Below are 21,239 nucleotides of genomic sequence, written 5' to 3'. Positions count from 1 at the left end.
AGTTATTGCTAACATCCTACTTATTGCTGGTGCTTTCTCCCAGAAAACACTTGACTACCTGAATTAGGGTCCAGAAAGAGTTGTGAGGCTTCCCAGGTGGCTCAGCAGTAAAAAAAAAAAAAAAAAAAAAAAATCCACCTGCCAGTGCAGGAAACATAGGAGATGTGGTCCTATCCCTGGGTCCAGAAGATCCCCTGGAGAAGGAAATGGCAACCTACTCCAGTACTCTTGCCTGGGAAATCGTATGGACAGAGGAGCCTAGCAGGCTACAGTCCATGGGGTCGCAAAGAGTTGGACACGACTGAGCGACTGAGCATGCATGCAGTAGCTGTGACAATGATAGTGCTGAAGAACAACTATGATTCTGGCTGTGACCTATCACCATGGTTCTATAGCATCAGTGTAAACACTGCAGGCATATCAAGGCCAGGAGTTACTACTGTACTACTGACTGAGCAGCAAGATGATAGATTTGTAGAGTGAGCTGTCTACCTATATGTATATGCTGCTGCTGCTGCTGCTGCTAAGTCACTTCAGTCATGTCTGACTCTGTGCGACCCCATAGACAGCAGCCCACCAGGCTCCCCCGTCCCTGGGATTCTCCAGGCAAGACCACTGGAGTGGGTTGCCATTTCCTTCTCCAATGCATGAAAGTGAAAAGTGAAAGTGAGACCGCTCAGTCACGTCCAACTCCTAGTGACCCCATGGACTGCAGCCCACCAGGCTCCTCCGTCCATGGGATTTTCCAGGCAAGAGTACTGGAGTGGAGTGCCATTGCCTTCTCCAGCTATATGTATATATGTATGTGTATTTGGTCCTGGATTTGGCAGACTAATCCTCTTACACAAACCCTTGTGGAACATCTATAAAACAGTTGTCTCAGAAGAAGGCATTACTTTCTACTCCTATGGCTGAGAGTTTGTGTGCTCTTCTGGATGAATATCTACACTTTAAAAAATAAACTCCAAGGTGTGGAGAAACTCATCTCCATTTTATCTAAATTCAGCACCTATATTTAATCTGTGGTTTTCCTTTCTAGGTCCACCAACTTTGTTTCATGGGCATCATACACAAGCTCCCAAGTGTTAAATAACAGAACACCAAATAATAATCTAACATCTTTTCTTTTTCTAATTTTATTTTTTAAAAAGGAAAATATCAAAGATATTCCAGGCATTAAGGATTTAGCATTTCTGTAGTTTTATTACAGGAAGGTGATGTAACAAGAGCAGGTCTTTTGGTTCTGATTCTCTGGAGAACCCTGATGAGTACATGGTCTGTGAGTTTCCTAAGAGATAGATTTAGGGGTCAGGCTACAGGGAAGCAGGGTTCTAACATCTAAAGGCTTTGATGTCCTTGGGAATGTGTTTGTCAAGACTCCTCCTGGAGAGGATGCTTGTGTTTGGGAAGAATAAGCTGCTTCAGGGAGTAGGGGTTCTGCTAAGAGGCATGGTCTACTAAAGACAGAGGGCAGGTGCTGCATAACTGCAGGCCTTTCATTCTGCTGAGTGAGTCTAGGGCAGCTTGGCAGAGAGGCCGCGGCCCCAGTGGTGCTCCGTTTGCCTTTCCCTGCCCTGTGCTGTCCTGTAAAGCCAGGGCAACAAAGTCTTCCAGAATATCAGGTTAATAGGGCAACACACCATTTGCTACTAGGGGAACTTACAAGTCTATTTCTCCTAACAGTCTCCACGGTGACTTTGTGTTAAGGGTGGCATCCCTGGCCTTCAATCATCAAAGATAGGTGCTTTTCCAATGGGCATGAAATGGCATTTTCATAGACATCAGTTCTCTGAATGACAATGCAATTTTCAGTATTTCCTGAATCCATATTCACTTAACCAAGAATGTACATATTCTGAATATAGTACTGGCAAAATTATTTTTGCTCGACTAAAGAACTAGCTTCAAACCCACTTTTTTTTTCTTTTATGAATTTGAATCTCAACTAAAAGGAAAAAAAAAGAACCATTTTTAGTTTCACCAAAAAAGTGTCTTGGGCTGCAAAAAAAAAATCTCTTTAGGTTACATTGGACAGAATGCAAGTATCCAGTTCTTCCCCTAAGAGTCAACTAGTGTTACTCTCATCAGCATGGTGCCATGCAATCCACTAATCAAGTAGATTAAATGTTATTAACATTATAAAACTACAAAACACCCTTTTAAAAATAAAAATCCATGAAAATGAAGTTCTTACAAGAAATGACAAATTGAAAGCTTTCAGGTTAGAATTATCATTACTGATTATGAGTTTCTTAAGCACATTTCTCAAACTGTACAGTGAAGCAACAGCATATAAATGCCACAGTAATTTTACCTTTGTGAATAAACTGTGTGTTGTCTTTGGGTCACTTTTTGTCAGAATGACATTTCCTTCAAAATGCTTGCTCTTTTTACTACATTTCTTTAGCAGAAAATATGACAAAAATTCCAGAGGGTTGTCCTGAAAGATTACCAACCCCCCCCCCAAAAAGAATTTTTACTTCAAATGTAGGTCAACAAGAGTGCAGCAGATATGAGCACACATTTTCTAGTAGCATTTTCAGCTTTCTACCTAATTTACAAGTCTAGAAAACAAAGTAGCTCTTATTTGAGGCAGTAAATGGGGCTTTCTGGTTAATCTTGGTTCTCAGCTTATTGTCACAGTTCAGTGAGGATGCCAAGGTCTTGTGGGAGGGTCTCAAGGTCTTCAGAACCAAAGTGGCCCACACTGGCCTCTTAGCCAGAGGAGGAAAGGGGACAGGACAACTTTGGTGTGTCACAGGAGAAAGAAGAGAGCCCCCAAGCAGCAGAATTCTTGGGGAAAACACTCTGGTGAGACTCCCAAATCTGGTTCCCTCTCAGGCTGTAGGTTTGAACACCATGAAAATTATATCATACAAGGTTATTTTAAAATAATTTGGTGGCATAAGTACCATGAACCAACATCAAACATTGAATAATTCTTTGGTGTTTGAGAATACTGTAGAGAATTTCAGGGCCTCAGGATTATCCGTGTGAACATCCCTGATCATATTATCAGCTGAATTCTCCTGTGAGAGGGTTGGCTAGTGCACAGGGGAGTTGAGTCTTCAGAGAAGAAATTCATGGCTACCTGCACCTCCTCAGGCTCCACACTGGGCCATGAGCCCAGGAAATGTCTGGTGCTTACCCAGGAAGCCAAGTTGAAACCATGATGGATAAGGAGAAAGTGTCCAAAAGCAATGTTAAATCCCCCAGAAAGTATAATTACTACAAAGAAGTAGTAATTATACTTTGGGAAGGAAGGATTTGAGAACTGTTTCTTGGAAAACTACAAGCCTTATATAGTATCAGGTACGTTGATAATACCCCATTCCTGTCTTGTTCTCAGCTTCCCCTGAACTGAGGGCTGCAACAATTATTCTTTCTTATGCACAGGGATTTGCTTCGGGACCTCTGCAGATACCAAAATTCTCAGATACTCAAGTCCCTCATGTAAAATAGTGTAGTACTTGCATATAACCTAGGACATTCTCCCATATACTTTGATGCGTATGCCCAGAGGTTAAAGTGTCTGCCTGCAATATGGGAGACTCGATTTGGATCCCCAGGTCAGGAAGATGCCCTGGAGAAGGAAATGGCAACCCACTCCAGTACTCTTGCCTGGAAAATTCCATGGATGGGGTCGCCTGGTAAGCTATAGTCTGTGGGATCAAAAAGAGTTGCACACAACTGAGCAACTTTACTTTCACTTTGTGACCCCATGGACTATAGCCCACCAGGCTCGTCTGTCCATGGAATTTTCTAGGCAAGAATACAGGGGCATATTGCCATTTCCTACTTTGGGGGATCTCCCTGACCCAGGAATTGAACCCAAGTCTCTTGCATGTTCTGCACTGGCAGGCTGATTCTTTACAACTGCACTACCTGGGAAACACCCCCATATACTTTACATATTTATTTATTCATTTATTTGGCTACACTGGGTCTTAGTTGCTACACATGGGATTTTCAGTCTTTAGTTGCAACTCTCAGGATTTAGTTTCTTGACAAGGGGTTGAACCCAGACCTGCTACATTGGGAGTGCAGAGTCTTAGCCACTGGACCACCAGGAAGTCCCTCCCATATACTTTAAATCATCTCTCAATTACTTATAGTACTAGTACAGTATAAACACTATGTAAATAGTTGTCAGTGCATGGCTAAATTCAAGTTTCACCTTTTGAAACTTTTGGAATTAAAAAATATGTATTTAATTGGTTTCTCCAGGTCTTAGTTACAGCATGTGGGTTCTAGTATCATGACCAGGGAACGAACTTAGGTCCCCTGCATTGACAGCATGAAGTCTTAGCCACCAGGTGAGTCCCTGGAATTTTTTTAAATGAATATTTTCAACATGTGGTTGGGTGAATCTGAAGGTGCAGAACCCACGGTTGCAAAACCCAAGAACAGTGTACCATATGATTAATATCAAATAACCGAGAAGATTTTCCTATTTTTGTGTAATAATACATCTTGGGTTCAGACTCTTTCAGTGTTTTCATAAACTGATGCTATTTCTCTAAGGAATTGTGTCCTAAAGGATAAAGTGGTAAATGCACACTAAAATTTAAGTTTTGGGGTTTTTGTAGCTTATTTTATTCAAAGGAACACTTACAGAATTTTCTTTTGAAAGTTCTATCAATCCATCTGCCAGAGCTTGTACGATTTCTTGGTTATTCAGAATGTTAGCCACACTCATGGTGTCAAATACAAATTGCCCTGTAAATATAAGTCCATATGCTTTGTAATTAATTTATTTAAGAGAGGTGATCAAGAAGAAAACTCAGTCCTTACAGTTGCTTGTCAGTGGATAAAAATGCAGACTAAGAATAAAAATTCTATTATGCCATGAAGATTATCAAGATAAAATAGAAAATGAGCAGAAGCGTCTAAATATGTAGCATATAAAAGGTACCCACCCTGACAAAGTTGATATTGAATAAAATATATAAATTGGACAGGGAAAGAACATGTAAAAATCAACCTTATAAAGTATAGATTCTCAATTCCATCAAAAGCTCTTCTATATTCTGCATTATCTTTGTGCTCAATTCCATAAATATTTTAAGTCCATAGGGAGTAACATACAAATATACATACAGACACCTATATTTTTAAAATATTTTAAGCAACTTGCACTGATTTGAAAAGCAACCTTTTTCCATTTGATTTTCGTGCCTTATGACATATATGATCGAAAAACACTTCTACTGTTAATCTTTTCATTTATCTCTCTAGTCATTAACATCTGTGAAAGAACCAGGAGAAATAATTTCTCCTTGTTTTTAGCCTCATAACAATTTTTAAATATTAGCTGAACACCTACTTAATGTGGTAGAGTTAAAACCAAAAAGACAAATCCCTGCTTTATGCAAAGAGATATGGGCATATGTTGACAGATAAAATACCTGCATGCATATTTGTATGTTACAGCTCTTGTATAGACAGAGCAAGGCAGAGGAAGGGAAGAGAGAAGTAAGACATAGATATATAATGACTTAACTGGTACAGTGCTTCAGAGACATGTGAAGAGTTAGGGAGGAAAATGAGCTGGCAGTTAATGATTCAGGAAAAACCTACTAAATATTTTTATTTTAAGTACTTGATTTTGAAGAACTGACTGGTTTAGATGAAGATCTAAAGTTGAAACAGGACATCGTTTCCAAAAGTCTTTATTGTGATAATTGGATCATGAGTAAGAAGTATAAATGTGAAAACAAATTCAATAATGTCCAATAGGCCTGTCCATGAAGCCCATCACCAAATTAAATATTTTAGAAAGAAAATACATAGAATTTAATTATAGAACAATTTAAGTAATGGGTGCTGTGGTCTAAGAGATGCTTCACTGGGATGTTGGTGCTTAACTTTGAGAGCAAATTTAGAGGGAAAAGAACAGAGCTCTCTGGCTTAGCAAAGTGAATTTGCCAAGGTAAACAATTGACTGACAGAATTAATAAGATGGTAAAATTAGAAACCAGGAACTTGCTTCAGCATTTTAAAGATGAATATATTTGTTCTTCGTGGATATTCATGATATCTGAAAGAAGCTATGAAAAACAAAGACAATAAACAGTCAGTTTTTTACTTCTGCATTCCTACATTTCTATTCACTCTGGATATGTGACAAGCTTCATAATTAACCAGAGACAGAAGTAGCAACAGTTCTTACCTATCATCCTGCCACTGACGTTCTTCTGCAACTCCTTGAAGAGAGGACTTAATTGTTTCCTTACTGATTTCAAGGTGTCTTCCAGGAAGTCGGTGAGGCTGGACCATGTCTGCAGCTTTGATTCGCTGAAGTAGATGGAAGGGGGTGACGTTTCCCACTGTCGTCCCAGCCAGTCACTAAGAACTGACATTATTTTCTCCATTTAGTATCACAGACTTAAGCTCAAATGAAAGAGTTCTTCTTGTTTACAGTATAGAAAAAAAAATACCCTTAATTGTATTTATATCAGGCTTATTACCCTTTCTCATTAGAAGACTAAGATAAACACCCATAGTCTGCTTTCAAAGGTAAAATTAGAAACTCAAAAAGGACAAAATGAATAATTTCAAATGTCTATCTACTCTTTGATAAGATTGACATGTTACACTGTATTTGAAGTAAAATTAAATAGCTGCTGGATTTTTGCATCAAAAGCAGAATAGACTTCCAAATAAGAATATACTATTTTATGTTCACATCCTAAAAAGTAAAAATACAGGAAAACCGCATTTTACCTGGTTTCCCTGTCATGTCATCCAAAAGTTATCTCCATTGGAGCCAACCCGGCATCTTATTTACACCATGTCCAGCTGCTCTCTCTCTCTACAGATTATCTCTACATGTACTGGAATGGGTGCTTAAGAAAGTTTCTTTCCTTGAAAATCTGTGACTAAGTGACACAGGGCCAAGGGAAATTCGATTTTCTGCCCTAAATGGATAGTTTCATTCTTCTTTCCACATTTTTTGCTGACAAACGTGAAACTATTTGTAACATGTTCTAGAATGAGAAGAAGAAGAGTGGGAAAAGGAGGAAGAAGAGACAGAGGAGAAAAAGATGAAAACCCATTTTATAACTGCAGTGTCTACACCTTGCTAACTCTGCAAGGCTGATTTCCTCCCTGAATGGGGCCAAATATGCTCTCATTGGATGCTGCTGCTATGTAAACTAAAATTAACAAGCAAGTTCTGCTACAAAACTGTATTAGGTCAGTGTGCTTTTTGTTGTATCATCATGAATCTTCTCCCTTACAAGTCTCCCAGTGATGCCAGCTTTCCTGTCTAAAGGCACTTAGCATCCAGGACTAGAGAAGTAAGCTTTATATAGTTTTACATCACTCCCATTCCTGTTTGATAGGAAGTGAGAGTTTTAAAGGGGAAAATGATTAACATTATTATAGCAAAGCAATTTCACTCTTGTTGGTCAGACAATGTTACATTTTGATCCAAAGGTTGCAGCTTTAGTATCTAAATGAAATTTTGCTTTAAAGTGTAATTTCTCTTTGTTCTTCCTCTCCGTTAATGCTACTGCAATGAAACTTGAGCCAGCCCCTTCACTAGCTACTTATAGCTCCAATTCATTTTTCCAAATGAAAGTACATTGATAATGTTTTACGAAGAAAACTGTGCTCTGTACTTATCATTTCTCTAGATCAGCTACATCTTTGTTTAACTGTTAAAGCTGGTATTTTTGCAAATGATGGTTTGAAGCAGATATTTGTAATAATAATTCCCTTCTAAGCAAATGACTGAGTGATGAGAAATGAACTAGTTTGGGAAGTGACAGCACTCCTTCAGAGCAGGAATGGAAGGCAGTAATTGACATTGCCAGAACCAGTATTATTAGCTGTGTTTTGTCCTTGGTGATCCTGGAGTTGGTGGGTATCATTGGACACAGTAGTCAGCACGCATACACACTTACGATGTTGGTAAGAGCCAGTGGCAATCCCAGTGGGAGCAGTAAATAACGTGCCAGTCAGTTGAGACAGCTGAGAAAGAACTTCTATTCCTGCCTCTGCACAATCAAAAATACTTTCATTAGTTCACTCACAGGTTTTGCCATAACAGTTAAATACTACTTAGAAGCACTAATGAGCTGGCCAAGAAAGGTCACTTGTAGGTCTGTCTGCAATTCAAATCCCTCATGGAATAGTCCATCAACGCTTTACAGTTCATCCCTCAATGCTGAAGTCCAGACACTTCACTCAGGAAGACTGACAACAGGGTGGAGAAAGAGGGATACAGTTTGACCTGGTGCTTATTTTCAAATTTGGAATTAGGCCAAAGACAGAAAAGTCTACACAGATTTTCTAAAATAGTCTGACTCGAAGTCTCCTGCAAGCGGATAGTTTTAAAACTGTTAAACACACAGTGGAATACAATGGTCAAATTTTAGCGTTAATTTTACCCCTTCTTCCGTGACACAGCATATAGATCAAACTACTTCAAATGAAACTATAAGTAATGTATTTTAATTCTTTGTGGTCCAGGAGTAAAGGATTACTCCAAGTTGTTTCAGGTGCTTGCAGCAAGATGGTTGTGGCTGAAAGATTGGGATGTCTGTCACTTATTTGTATCTAATATTTCCAATGACAAATAGATCAATGAAATTACAGCAAGGTCATAAGAGTACCTATACATTCATAGTCAACTGATTTCAACTAAGATGCAAATAAAATCCACTGGGAAAAGGATGGTCTTTACAAGAAATGGTACTGAAATATTTTGATAGCCACTTTTTTTTAAAAAAGAACTTCAATTCATGCCTGGCATTCTATTTTTTTAAAAACATAAATCAAATGAATCACAAACTCAAATGTCAAACTTAAAACTATAAATAATTTCGGAGAAATCATAGAAGTGATCTTTGGTTAGGTAGAGTTTTTAGATATGACATCAAGAGCATAATCTAGAAAACATAAAGATTGATAAATTAGACTTTATCAAAATTAAGAATTTCTTGTCTTCAAAAGAAACCATTCAGAGAAGGAAAAGATAAGTCATAGAGTGGGAGAAAATATTTGCAACAACTTTCCCAGAATATACAAAGATATCTCAGTAAAAAGCCAAAAACCCTAAATTTTAAAATGAGCAAAAGATTTGGACACTTCACCAAGGAGGACAAATGGCAAATAAACACATGGAAAGAAGCTTAGCATCACTGATCATTAGAGAAAATGCAAATTAAAACTATGAAGAGATATCAGGACATACTCCAATGGCTCAAATTAAGAAAGCTGACCTTACCAAGTGCTGGAGTGTTGGGTAGCTGGGTGGAAATCTAAAATGGCATAACCACTTTGGAAAAAGTTTGGCTGGGTTTTTTTTTTTTTAAGTTAAACGTACACCTATCATATAAACCAGTGATTCCACTCCTAGGTATTTATTTACCCAAGAGAAATGAAAGCATATGTTCACAGCAGCTTTGCTTGTAAAAGTCTTAAACTGGAAAGATCTCAAATATATCAGCAGGTGAATGGATAAACAAACTGTAGTAAAACTATACAATATAATCATTCCCAGTAGTAAAAAGGAATGAACCATTGATACCAGCATGATGAATGGATAAATCTAAAATATCTGGAGTGACGGAAGCCTGACCAAAAAAAATGCACTGTATGCTTCCATTTACAGAAAATTCTATAAAATACAAACTAATATATTGTGAGATCAGTAGTTGCCTCTGGTTGGAGTGGAGAAGCAAAGTGAGAAATTGCAAGGTGGCAGGAAGAAACTTTGGGGGATGATGAATGTGTTCATCATCTTGACTTTTATGGTTTCACATGGTGTATAGACATGTCAAAATTTATCAAATTACACACTTTAAATACTTCATGTCAACTATACCTTAATAAAAGTGCTTAAAATTTGTAAGTAACACCAAAAAAAGAAGAGTTTTAGGTTTCTGGCTTATCAGTAACTGGTGAATAATGCGATCTTATGTGAGAAATTCTGGGAAAGGGGTGGGTTTGTAATACAAGGCAATCAAGAGTCTGTTTCAGGTGTGTGAACTTTGAGACACCTATTAGCCATGCAAACTAAACACCCACATGAAGATGTCAAGTAAAAGCTAGATGAGTTTATAGCTGAGAGATTTCAGAGATGAAGACATAAATTTGGGAGTCTTCAGTATCCAGGTTGAACGTAGAGTCATAGGAATAAATGAGACTCCCTAAGGGAAGAGTGTAGTCATGGAAAATAAGTGAGTCTGGGATCAAGCCTGGGACACATTTAAGGGCCTCGCCAAAGAGAAGGAGCCAGCAAAAGAGACTGAGGGGAACAGATTGCTGAGGTAGGAGGAAAACAAGGAGTGGATGGTCTTAGGAAACCAAGGGAAGAAGGAGAGTTTTGAGGAAGAGTATTCATCCACTTCAAATGCCCCTGAGAGGTCAGGGCAAGGTGCAGATAGGGAACGGACTGCTGGATTTGGGCACATGGGAGTCGTTTATAGCCTTCCAAAAGTGGCTTTGGTAGACTGAGACCATGTGGAAGAGCTTGGGAGGTGGGCAAGTGAGAGGTGAGGAAGGTGGACTGGTACCTTCTGTCAGATCAGTGAAAGCATTAGATTCGAAGCAAAGTGCACAATAAATGTAATATGCTTGAATCATCCCAAAACCCCCACTTCTGGTGCATGGAAAAACTGTTTTCCACAAAATCGGTCCCTGCTGCCGAAAATGTTGGGGACCTCTGAGCTATATCAGTAGTTCTCCAAGTGTGGCTCTGGGATCAGCAGCATCAGCACCACCAAATTCTCAGCTCCCATGCCAGACCTGAATCTGAAACACCAGCGTGGGATCCAGCAATGTGGATTGCAACAAGTCGTCTAAGTGAGTCAAATACACATCAAAAATTTGAGAACCATTGGTACAGTCAACTCACGTGAGAGAAAGTTTATGGTCTCGCAGGGGGGAGGGGGAGTGGAGGAGCTACTACAGGTGTTCTTGATCTGATAGGATTAATCCAATAGAAAGAGAAGATTGAGGCTCCGGGGGTGGATTTGAGCATAGGAGTGATGTCTTGAGAAGGTGAAAGGCGGTGCAATCCAGTGTCCAAGTGGTGTAGCTGATGTTTGATTCAAGCAGGGGTGCTTCTTTCACCATAACAGAAGGGAAGACAGGATGAATGTAAGAGGTTGGATAGATGGTGGTTTTTGTGGTGCGAGGTATATTAAGGGGTTTCCTTAGGGAAGTAAATGGTGAAATCAACAAGTGAGAGAGAGGATTATTGAAAGATTGACTAAAGAGGAGAAAGGGTGACAGTCATTAAAGAGTGGGAAAATGAATTTACCAAGGAAATGTGGTAGGATTGCTTATCAGAGCTCCAATCCCATTTGGTATTTATGGCATTAAAGTTAGATCAGTAAGAACAGTTGTATTACTCTTTCCAACAGTCTTCAGCTGCTTCAGTACTGGCAGGCATAGATTACACAGAAGGTTGTGTTCTAACTGGCATTGCTGCTGCTGCTAAGTCGCTTCAGTCGTGTCCGACTGCGTGCAACCCCATAGATGGCAGCCCACCAGGCTCCCTGGTCCCTGGGATTCTCCAGGCAAGAACACTGGAGTGGGTTGCCATTTCCTTCTCCAACCGGCACTGGGATTTAGCCAAATAAACTGGGGTTTGGCCGGCAAAAAAGAAGTTCAGGTTCTTTGCAAGAGAGATGATAATGACAAACCAGTAAATCTAGGTTTAATGAGGAAGGAACCAAGGTCGAAGGCATGGTGATGGAGAGTGAGTAAGTGGGAGTACGTGGATTGGAGATCCTCAGGCAAAGAACCAATAGAGTGGGAATATTTGAGGACACAATTTGGAAGTGGTACTCAGAGAAAAATGCTTAAGATCAGGATTTCGGAGGTGCTACAGCTACAGGGCTGACAGGCTCCAGAGTGATTCCTGAGGTGGTGAAAGATTTTTGACTGAGAAGCCAGGGCCTTCTGACTGAACCAGGGTCTTGATGGTTCACCCAGGAGAAATTATATTTGATGGGAAGTTCAGGGATGACCTGGGGACCCATAATGGTAATGGGAAATCTACTGTTTGCATACCATTAAGTTTCACTTGAGACCATTTTTGTGTCACTAAATCTACTGTTCTTTCCCCCTTTCACCCATATTCTCTTTGCCTTTTAATACATTACTTTTTAACATCCTTTTTTCCCCCTACTCCCATTAAAAATTTGTTTTGCTCTCATTTTAAAAGTAATACTAATTCACTACAGAAAATAGAGACCAAAAAAAAGATCAAAGAAAAAGGAAACTATAAAAGAAAGGAAAACTCACTAATATTATCCAACTATAGTCAGCTCGATGGTATATACGCTTCCAAACCCTTCTTATGCACACACCCCACTACCACCCTCCCTGTCACATACACAGATTTTAAACATTGGGGTCACACCTTCCACATTCTTTGTATAGCCTTTTCAAATTGATTTTAAAAGAAGATTTGAAATAACAGATCTAGACAGTGTTAATAGTGTGCTATATTTGCTCCTAGAGTTGTCTGTCCCTATTTTCTACATAATTGAGATTATATACTTGTAATTGTAAAAACTATTTTTTTTTACAATAATTTGTACTTCATTTTCTTTTAAACTCCTTCCTATACTTCTTTGCCTAGAGAAATCCTGCCAGAGTCATGCTTTGTATGTATTGAATAGTCCAATGAAATCCAAGGATTAAGAACTAAATTTAAGTTCCCTAAGGAATGGGTAGCAAGAAACAGTTTGAGAAACTTTAATTCCACACTTCCTTTCCCATGTTCTGCTTGGCTAAAAAACAACAACAAAGAAAGAAACAAAAAAGCATAGCCCATGAATTCATAAAAGCAGAGCTTTTATGTGAAATATGGCTGATATTAGACAGGCACTTAAAATGATAAGTTACCACACTCATCTTTACAAGGCACTTCATCATTTTTCAATACTCCAACATTTAAGTATTTTATATGCATTTTTATATTCACAAGTCCGATAAGGTAAGGTACTATTATCCTAACTTTCATATGAGGAAACAGAGGTCCACAAACTTGCGTAAGACCACACAGCTCAAGTCACATGAGCGGAATTCAAGTTCAGGTCCCTGGTCACCAAGTTCATGCCCACTCCTTCCAGATTCTGAACCCAACAGGGAAAGTTTCCTCATACAGGCTGATGATGGTCCCAGTGCTGGTCTGGGATTTTCACCTGTACTGTGGAGGCTGATTTTACTGTGTTTTCCAGAAGAAACAAATAATTTTTCTGGTTAGCTTTTATCACTAATGACTGTTTCTTTAGGGACAGATTACTCTGACCACTAACCTTGATGTCCTTTCCCCCTAAATATCTGAGTATGTGAAGTATAAGGAGAAAAAATAAAAAATAAATGTAACTTAGTTATTTGAATTGAGGACATTTTATAAATCCATGAAATACCATCACAAAGTAGGTATGACCACTAACTCTGAAAACTGACCTGATGCTCCAAGTGGTACAAAGAGGTCCACGTGACCCCCTTCCTCTTCGGGGGCCACATAGCTTCCTAATTTTTCCCAGAAGTCTCTCACTTCAGGCCTCAATAAATTTTTAATACCAATTTTATAGCCTGAGGGGGAGGAAATCAAAATGTCACATTAACAGAAGCTCTTAGCAGTTTGTGTTGTGAAAATACAGAGGTTCAAAAAGCCAACATCTGCTTGTAAGGCCAAGATCTGCAGGACATCTCTGCTTCAATGATGGAACCATGTTAGGACCACAGAAGATACCACTGGACTCCAACATGACAACACTCTCCTCCTGTCCTGGATTTATTAGACACTGAATGCTTAGGTTAAGGACATTGTGTCTCTGCTTCCGTGGGGCAGCAGTGTGAGTTACCAGGCTCACAGCATGGTTGGTCAATGGCCAGTCAAGTCCTGGAAATTTGCAACCAAGTTCCAAAGTGGAAATGTTTCCCATGATTGTCAATCAGTAAATAAGTCCTCGAGAGCAGAAGTAAGAAGGCTCCCAGGCATGGGAAACTTCACTGTACCTTTCACCTCCTGGGAATTGAATGTGATGATTAAGCTAGTCTGCAGTGATTTCTAACGGAGTCCTGGAGACTGCCTTCCCAAGCCCCAGTAAAGAAAGGAGGAAGAAGAACTCCTCCTGCCTGATTTTTTTGAGCTGGGATGTCAACCTCCTTAAATTGTGGACAAACGCTACCTCAGTGCAAATTTTTCTTCCCAATCCCCAGTCTTACCTTGGAGTAAGTTGATTTCTCTGCTATCTCCGTCACTGAATATTCCCACACTCTGTGCCATCTGCCCATCCAGAGCTTTTTCTATGAGATAAAGTAGGGTCTCCAAGGTTAGGCCACTGTGTTCATACACCACAGAAATGATACCTGCTCTAACACTGTTCGCCACCATCTAGAAAACAAAACCAGACCAGTAGGAACCAAAGCCCATTACTTTAGAATGTGTTACTCACTCAGTCATGTCCGACTTTGCGATTCCATGGACTGTAGCCCACAAGCCTTCTCTGTCTGTGGAATTCTCCAGGTAAGAATACTGGAGTGGGTTGCCATTTCCTTCTCCAGGGGATCTTCCCGACCCAGGGATCGAACCCAGGTTTCCTGCATTATAGGCAGATTCTTTACCATCTGAGCCACCAGGGAAGCCTGTTACTTTAGAATTCTTCTTAATAAATTAAAAACAGTGACTATGTAATCTGTGATTTTTGAATACTATTGTTTTTCTTCAGAAATTATAGGAGGAAGATGGTAAGTTTTCCCCATCACTAGTTTCTTTTTGGGAGAAGGCAATGGCACCCCACTCCAGTACTCTTGCTTGGAAAATCCCATGGACAGAGGAGCCTGGTAGGCTGCAGTCCATGGGGTCGCTAAGAGTCGGCACTTCACTTTCACTTTTCACTTTCATGCATTGGAGAAGGAAATGGCAACCCACTCCAGTGTTCTTGCCTGGAGAATCCCAGGGACGGGGGAGCCTGGTGGGCTGCCTCCTATGGGGTCGCACAGAGTCGGACATGACTGAAGTGACTAAGCAGCAGCAGCAGCAGCAGTTTCTTTTTAAAATTATTTTGTTTCTTTTCTAACAGGGGAAATTTGAGTGCATTTGTAACTCCAATATTCAAAGAAACACTGATGAATTATTTTCTTCCAGTTTTTTTATCTTTATACATACCCGTGCACAGTGACACATACACTAAAGTAATAAAATTATGTGATTTTGTAAATGGACTTCTTAAATAGATTTTGTTTTTCTCTTAATTATAAATTTTTGAATGATCAATATTTATTTAGTATTAATACTAAATACAAAATATTTATAAATAGTAATCAATACTAAATATTTATTTAGTATTAAATAAATGCTAAAACCACTGTTCTTTGAATTCAAGAACCAACCAAATAAACTTTTCACTTTGATAAAGTTAATTCCTTAGCAGCAGTCAGGTTGGAAAGTCATTGAAGGCACTGATTTTTCCCAAAACCTCATGCCACTTTCTGGAGATCACAGTTCAGCTCAATAGAGAACTACCATATGGTTTCATGGTTTTTACCTAAACCTCCATTACATTCACAGTCAAATGAGTGAGTCTGGCATAGTCTTACATAAAGAAGACAAACAGGATCATGGATTTATTCAATTCCACTTTATTCACTCTTACTCTGTCATCAGTTATCCTCTGTGCCCAGCATGAGGTATTTTTAAACATTAGAGAAACTATCTATGGCCCACGTGGAGATCAAACTCTGATCTTGCTTTCATATGGATCCATTAAGCTAGCCCATTGTAAATGATCAAAGTCAATTCCTAGATATTCAACAGTGAAGTGATTTCATACCTTGAAAGCAACCATTTTCTTACAAATAAGAACTTTTTGCAAGAACTTTCTAAGTAAGCCAACAAATACAGTCTACTAATGCCATCCTTTACATATATGCCTATGTGTGTATCAATGCATGCATATGTACATATACATGCATACTCAGTATACATACTTCCTATGTCTTCTTTGTGCTTTTTTCTTATTCACATTAAAATTTAAAATGTATAACTTCATTATAGAAAGAGCATATTTTCATTTAAAGTCACCTTCATTAAGTAGATCACAAAATAGATTTGACAGTTTTCTTTTTAGAAATGCTAGTTACAAGATATTATTAAATTCCTTGGTCATTCCAAAGAAATTTAAAAATAATTTGTATCACTTTGCTCTTTTGCAGATTAGAGGCAAAAATTGAATTCAACAAAAATTTATTGGACCCCTGAAAGCAAGGCAGTTGGGCCTTTAATACTTAAAAAAATTTTTGATTTATGGTTATTTTTATTGCTTCTGATTTTTAAAACTATTTGGGTCTGTACATTTCCACTTAGATCAGACAGCTTTCCTTTTAGAAGAAGAATCATTTTCATACACATGGTGACCAAAAGATTGCCATACGTCTACTCTAGGGGAGATTAAAAAACCCAATTCAGAGAAGGGCTGGCCTCCTAACCCACTGTACCTCATATGCAGGAATCCGAGATGATATTAATATGAAGTGTGGCTGAAGAGCTTTTGAAGAACTGCTGTCATTTTTATAAACTCCACGCCAATTTTTCTTTGATAATAAAGGGTAGGAATGGCATCCAGAAATGTTGCTTCTGTAAGGAAAAGAGGGGGGAAAAGTGAAGTTTTTATTTTCTCTAGTTTGATAAGTGAACACCATTGTGTCCTCTGGGCATCAGTTCTCTGTACAAGGCAAGCGGCTTCAGGCCCTTGGTCTCTCCCTGTGGTTTTCAGGGATGTCAGCAAAGGGGACTCCTGGGTGAGTGGCACCAAAGCTGCCCACTGGGTGTCTCCTCCTGTCTTCGTGGGATGCTAGAATGTGTTCTTGGAACTTACTTTTGTAGGGCACTTAAAACCAATGTACTGACGTACTAAAGGGTTCAAAACAACATTTGAAAAGGAAGCAGCAAGATATTTTAAATTTCCCTAATCACCTGGGCCTCATGGTTTTTTCAAATAATGCCCATTATTTCTACAGCTGCCTCATCCCCACCACCATTCAGGTATACTTACTCCATTAAAAAAAAATAATTCTGGAAAAATGTTATTTTTGCTCAATAACTTCACACAGAAAAACTGCTACATCCACAATATAGCTTCTTTGCAGAGTTAATATTTGAAATGTAACTTTTGAATGTTACATATTTACTGCAGAAAGCATGTTCAAGACCACTGTTGTTGAAGATTAAGAAACTATTTCTACTGCTATTTTATAGGATAAGAGTGATTTAATTATACAAGACCACTGCATGTTAGCTAAATTATTCTAGAATGAATTCTTGGTATCATGGGAAGGTGCTGAACCTTCAGCAGATGAAGGTTTGCTTACCGCTTGGGCAAAGATTCTAAAGATGACAAAACAAGCTGTTTCTCCAAAGTTTCGTGTAATCCCAGTCGATCCCTCGCAGTCTGGGAGAGACGTGGTTGGCATTTGGATTTGAACAATCTAGAGCAGTGTGTTCCACTCACCCAAGGGGGTCGAACTTTGAACAACTCCTCTGAAAAACAAACAGCAGCAGGCTTGGCTGTTTACTTCAAGCTTCTCCCAGCCAAGTCTACACAGATAAAGCCATCAAAATTAAAGCTGTACCAGGGCAGTATTCCAGATGGCAGTAATTACAGCCATTTTACAGACTCTCTTTGGTTCTCTTATCCTCTCCGCTCTGTAGCTGCAAGTTACCAGTCACTTCAGGTCAAGAAACAAAGCTCAGAGAATAAGCAACTCTTTTCTTGTAGAAACCAGTTCATCAATTTGTAGGCTTCACATCCTTTTTGCCTTTCTTCTTGGCTTCAAGTAAATTTCCCATTTATTACAGTCTCACAGAGGGTGAGTCAGTGAAATAGCAAGATGGGAGAACTCAGATCAGGTTTGCTAATTACATACTGCGCAGATCAGAGGGCTTAGCTGAGAGCATGTCTCATCCCTTCTCCCTTTTCACCTTAAAAAAAAAGTCATTCTTGCTTCCATTTCCATTTTCATTTTTCCTATGTTGTCACCAAGACTAATTCTTCTGAATTGTCCTGAATGCATTTATTTGCTTTTGCCTGTGCTTATGCTTCTCTCGCCTTACCTTTAGTCTCATGGAGGCACTGGCATTTAACCTTACATATTTCATTGGAAATCTTTTTGCTTTTCTTAGTTAATAGTAAAGAATAGAGAGCTTTCCCTGACATACTTTAAAGAATGCCTCCTATAGGCTATTTCATGAAGATGGTGCTATCCTATTCTGTGGGAATTTGTATGTAAATCCATTGGTTTCTACAATACTTGGCTAAGACATAAAGCTGTAAAATGCCACTCACTCTTATGTAGTGCAATTTTCTCCCAAATTATTTTCCTTAGACACCTTTCTCTTTGCCTCTCCTGTAGCTCTTCATTTTCTGTTTTGGGTTCATTCAGAGTCCCATAAACAGCAGCAGCTTCTCTAGGGGTTAGCCAATCTAAGTTGGACACACAAGCAATGTAATGGTGTTTCCAAGCACCGTACTCATTATCTGTTGGCATATAGGGCAGAAACCATCCAAATTTAATGCATTTGGGCATCCATAAGCAATCCTTCAGAAAAAGAAATGAGAAAGATGAGTTGCGAGGACCGTTTCCTAGAATTAATCTTTTTAGGCACATAGATAATTTTTTCTTATTACATTGAGATTTTTAGTGCAGTTGAATTGCCATCTAAACTTGATTCTGAGAAATAAGATGCATACCTTACTCCATAGGAAAAATATTATTTGATGAACATTATATTTTATATGAATATATGTATTAGTCATCTTTGTACACTTATTCAATGCTCCCATAGCATATGCACCAGATTCTGAGAATTCTGCTTCTAGCGACGGTTTGGTTATTTGTTTAACATCAAACTTTGCACTGGGAACAACTTTGACTGACCCATATAATACTGCCAATATGCAACCAGTTTTGAGATATGAAAACAGCAAATTTCATGTGGTTTTATCTAATCAAATATCTAGACAAAATACTATAAAACAATTACTTAAGCTACCAATTCAATAAGGACTTGTATAACCAAGACATTAGAGGAAGGAAACCCAGAAAAGTAATATCCTGATTCAGTCTCACTTTTCACTTCAAGACATTTGACAGTTCCAAAGCAAAACTAAGGCTGAGAAGCAGAGCAGGAAGTTGTGACTGAAAGATTTAGAAGAGATTAAGAACTTGTTAACATCTTAAGACATAAGGATTCTTGCAAGGAAGAGAGGAAACATTCAGAGTCCACAAAGGAGAATAGCCTTGGTAATGACACCTGGCTTTTAGCTGAGATCCTTTTCAGTAAGGATGACAAAGAATTAGGTTGAAACTAGCTTTGAAATATCTCATTCTCTGATTGGATTTAAATAAGCTATTCCTAGCCTAACCAAATGCCAGAAGCAAGTTCTCTCTGGAGGAAGATAAGATCATCTGGAGACTCAAATTATTGCATCAATTTTTTATGTGAAATATTTGGTACTCAACCAAAAATAGCAAGCACACAAAAAAGACAAGAATTGTTTGTTTCTTCTTTTGTTTTTTAGTAAATAGAGACCCTCAGGAGATCCAAAATTTGTAATCATCAGGCACGAACTTAAAAAAAAAACAAACTTGTAGTTAATACACTTGAGAAATTAAATGGCTGGATGGAAAATTTTGGCAAAGTAATCAGACCAACACTCTAAAACTGAAAAATATAATAACAAATTTAGAATTCAAGGGACAAGTTTAAAAGCAAATTAGAATCCAGCTAAAAAGATAATTTTGAACTGTGGTGTTGGAGAGAAGACTCTTGAGAGTCCCTTGGGCTGCAAGGAGATACAACTAGTCCATCCTAAAGGAGATCAGTCCTGGGTGTTCATTGGAAGGACTGATGTTGAAGCTGAAACTCCAATACTTTGGCCACCTGATGCGAAGAGCTGACTCATTTGAAAAGACCCTGATGCTGGGAAAGATTGAGGGCAAGAGGAGAAGGGGAGGACAGAGGATGAGATGGGTGGATGGCATCACTGACTCGATGGACATGGGTTTGGGTGAACTCCAGGAGTTGGCGATGGACAGGGAGGCCTGGCGTGCTGCGGTTCAGGGGGTCACAAAGAGTCGGAGACGACTGGACTGAACTGGAAAAGATAATTAGTACACTGAAAGCTAGGCCAGAAGAAAAATCCAGACTGAAACACTGAAAGCCAGAACAATGGAAAAGACACATAAAAGAATATGAACCTTATGGGACATGGTGAATCAATGTAATAAATTGAAACCCAAAGAAAAAGAGAAAAAGTGGAGCAAAAGCAATATATGAAGAGACAGAATCTGAGAGTTTGCAAAGTTGGTAAAAGACATAAAATCTCCAATTTATAAATCAGTGCCAAATATAAAATAGGATAAATACACACACACACACACACACACACACGCACACACCTCTCTGTGCATGTTGCTCTGTCACTAAGTCGTGTCTGACTCTTTGCAACCCCATGGACTGTGGCCCATCAGCCTCCTCTATCCATAGTATTTCCCAGGCAAGAATACTGGAATGGGTTGTCCTTTCCTCCCCCAGGGGATCTTACTTGCAGAAAACCAAAGACAGAGAAAAAGATCCTGAAAGAAGCTAAAGAAAACAGAAACTACCTTTCAAGGACCAACAATAAAACCCCCTACTTTTCAAGATAATTATGAAAGCCAGAGAACAATGGAAAATTTTCAAAGTTCTAAAAAATAATTAATTGCTAACCTAGAGTTCAAATTCCCAGTGAAAATATCCTTCAGATTTGAAGGTGAAATAAAGACATTTTCAGACAAAAACTGAGAGAATGTCAGTAGCAAGCTGTACTAAAAGAAATATTAGAGAATTCAGAAAAAATTGAACCCCATAGGGAAATCAGAGATGCAGAAAGGTACGAAGTATAACAGAAAAAGTTTACTTGTAAATAATATTGACTATTAAATTAAACAGTTGTTTTAAATATTCATGAGGTATACATATATTTTATAAACAAGAGATATTATAAAATATATTTTATATATTAGTATATATTTACATATAATATATATCTTAATCTATATTTGTATATTTTATATGTGTTTATGTGTAAAATTAAAATGTTTGAGAACAAAAGCATAGAAACTGAGCAGGGAAGCAAATGGAGTTAAAGAGTTCTATGCTTACATTATCTCAGATCAGAGGTAGTAAAATAACCCTAGGATAAGAGCTGTAATCTCTATGG

General features: G+C 38.5%; 1 protein-coding gene across 1 annotated transcript in view; it reads right to left on the bottom strand.

Annotated features, from left to right (window-relative positions):
• ECT2L (epithelial cell transforming 2 like) overlaps positions 1 to 21,239 on the bottom strand; it is a 65,909-nt gene that overhangs the window by 21,266 nt on the left and 23,404 nt on the right. The window contains exons 4-11 of the mRNA XM_018053272.1: positions 18,321 to 18,573; positions 17,347 to 17,515; positions 16,474 to 16,612; positions 14,203 to 14,371; positions 13,438 to 13,566; positions 7,911 to 8,003; positions 6,173 to 6,355; positions 4,616 to 4,719 (exon numbers count right to left, since the gene is read on the bottom strand). Coding sequence (XP_017908761.1) covers positions 4,616 to 4,719; positions 6,173 to 6,355; positions 7,911 to 8,003; positions 13,438 to 13,566; positions 14,203 to 14,371; positions 16,474 to 16,612; positions 17,347 to 17,515; positions 18,321 to 18,573 — 1,239 coding nt within the window. The remainder of the gene's footprint in view (positions 1 to 4,615; positions 4,720 to 6,172; positions 6,356 to 7,910; positions 8,004 to 13,437; positions 13,567 to 14,202; positions 14,372 to 16,473; positions 16,613 to 17,346; positions 17,516 to 18,320; positions 18,574 to 21,239) is intronic.

The sequence above is a fragment of the Capra hircus genome, chromosome 9 (assembly GCF_001704415.2).
Source record: "Capra hircus breed San Clemente chromosome 9, ASM170441v1, whole genome shotgun sequence".
Classification (NCBI taxonomy): domain Eukaryota; kingdom Metazoa; phylum Chordata; class Mammalia; order Artiodactyla; family Bovidae; genus Capra; species Capra hircus.
Note: the sequence above shows the minus strand (reverse complement) of the source record. Positions and strands in the feature narration are given on the sequence as shown.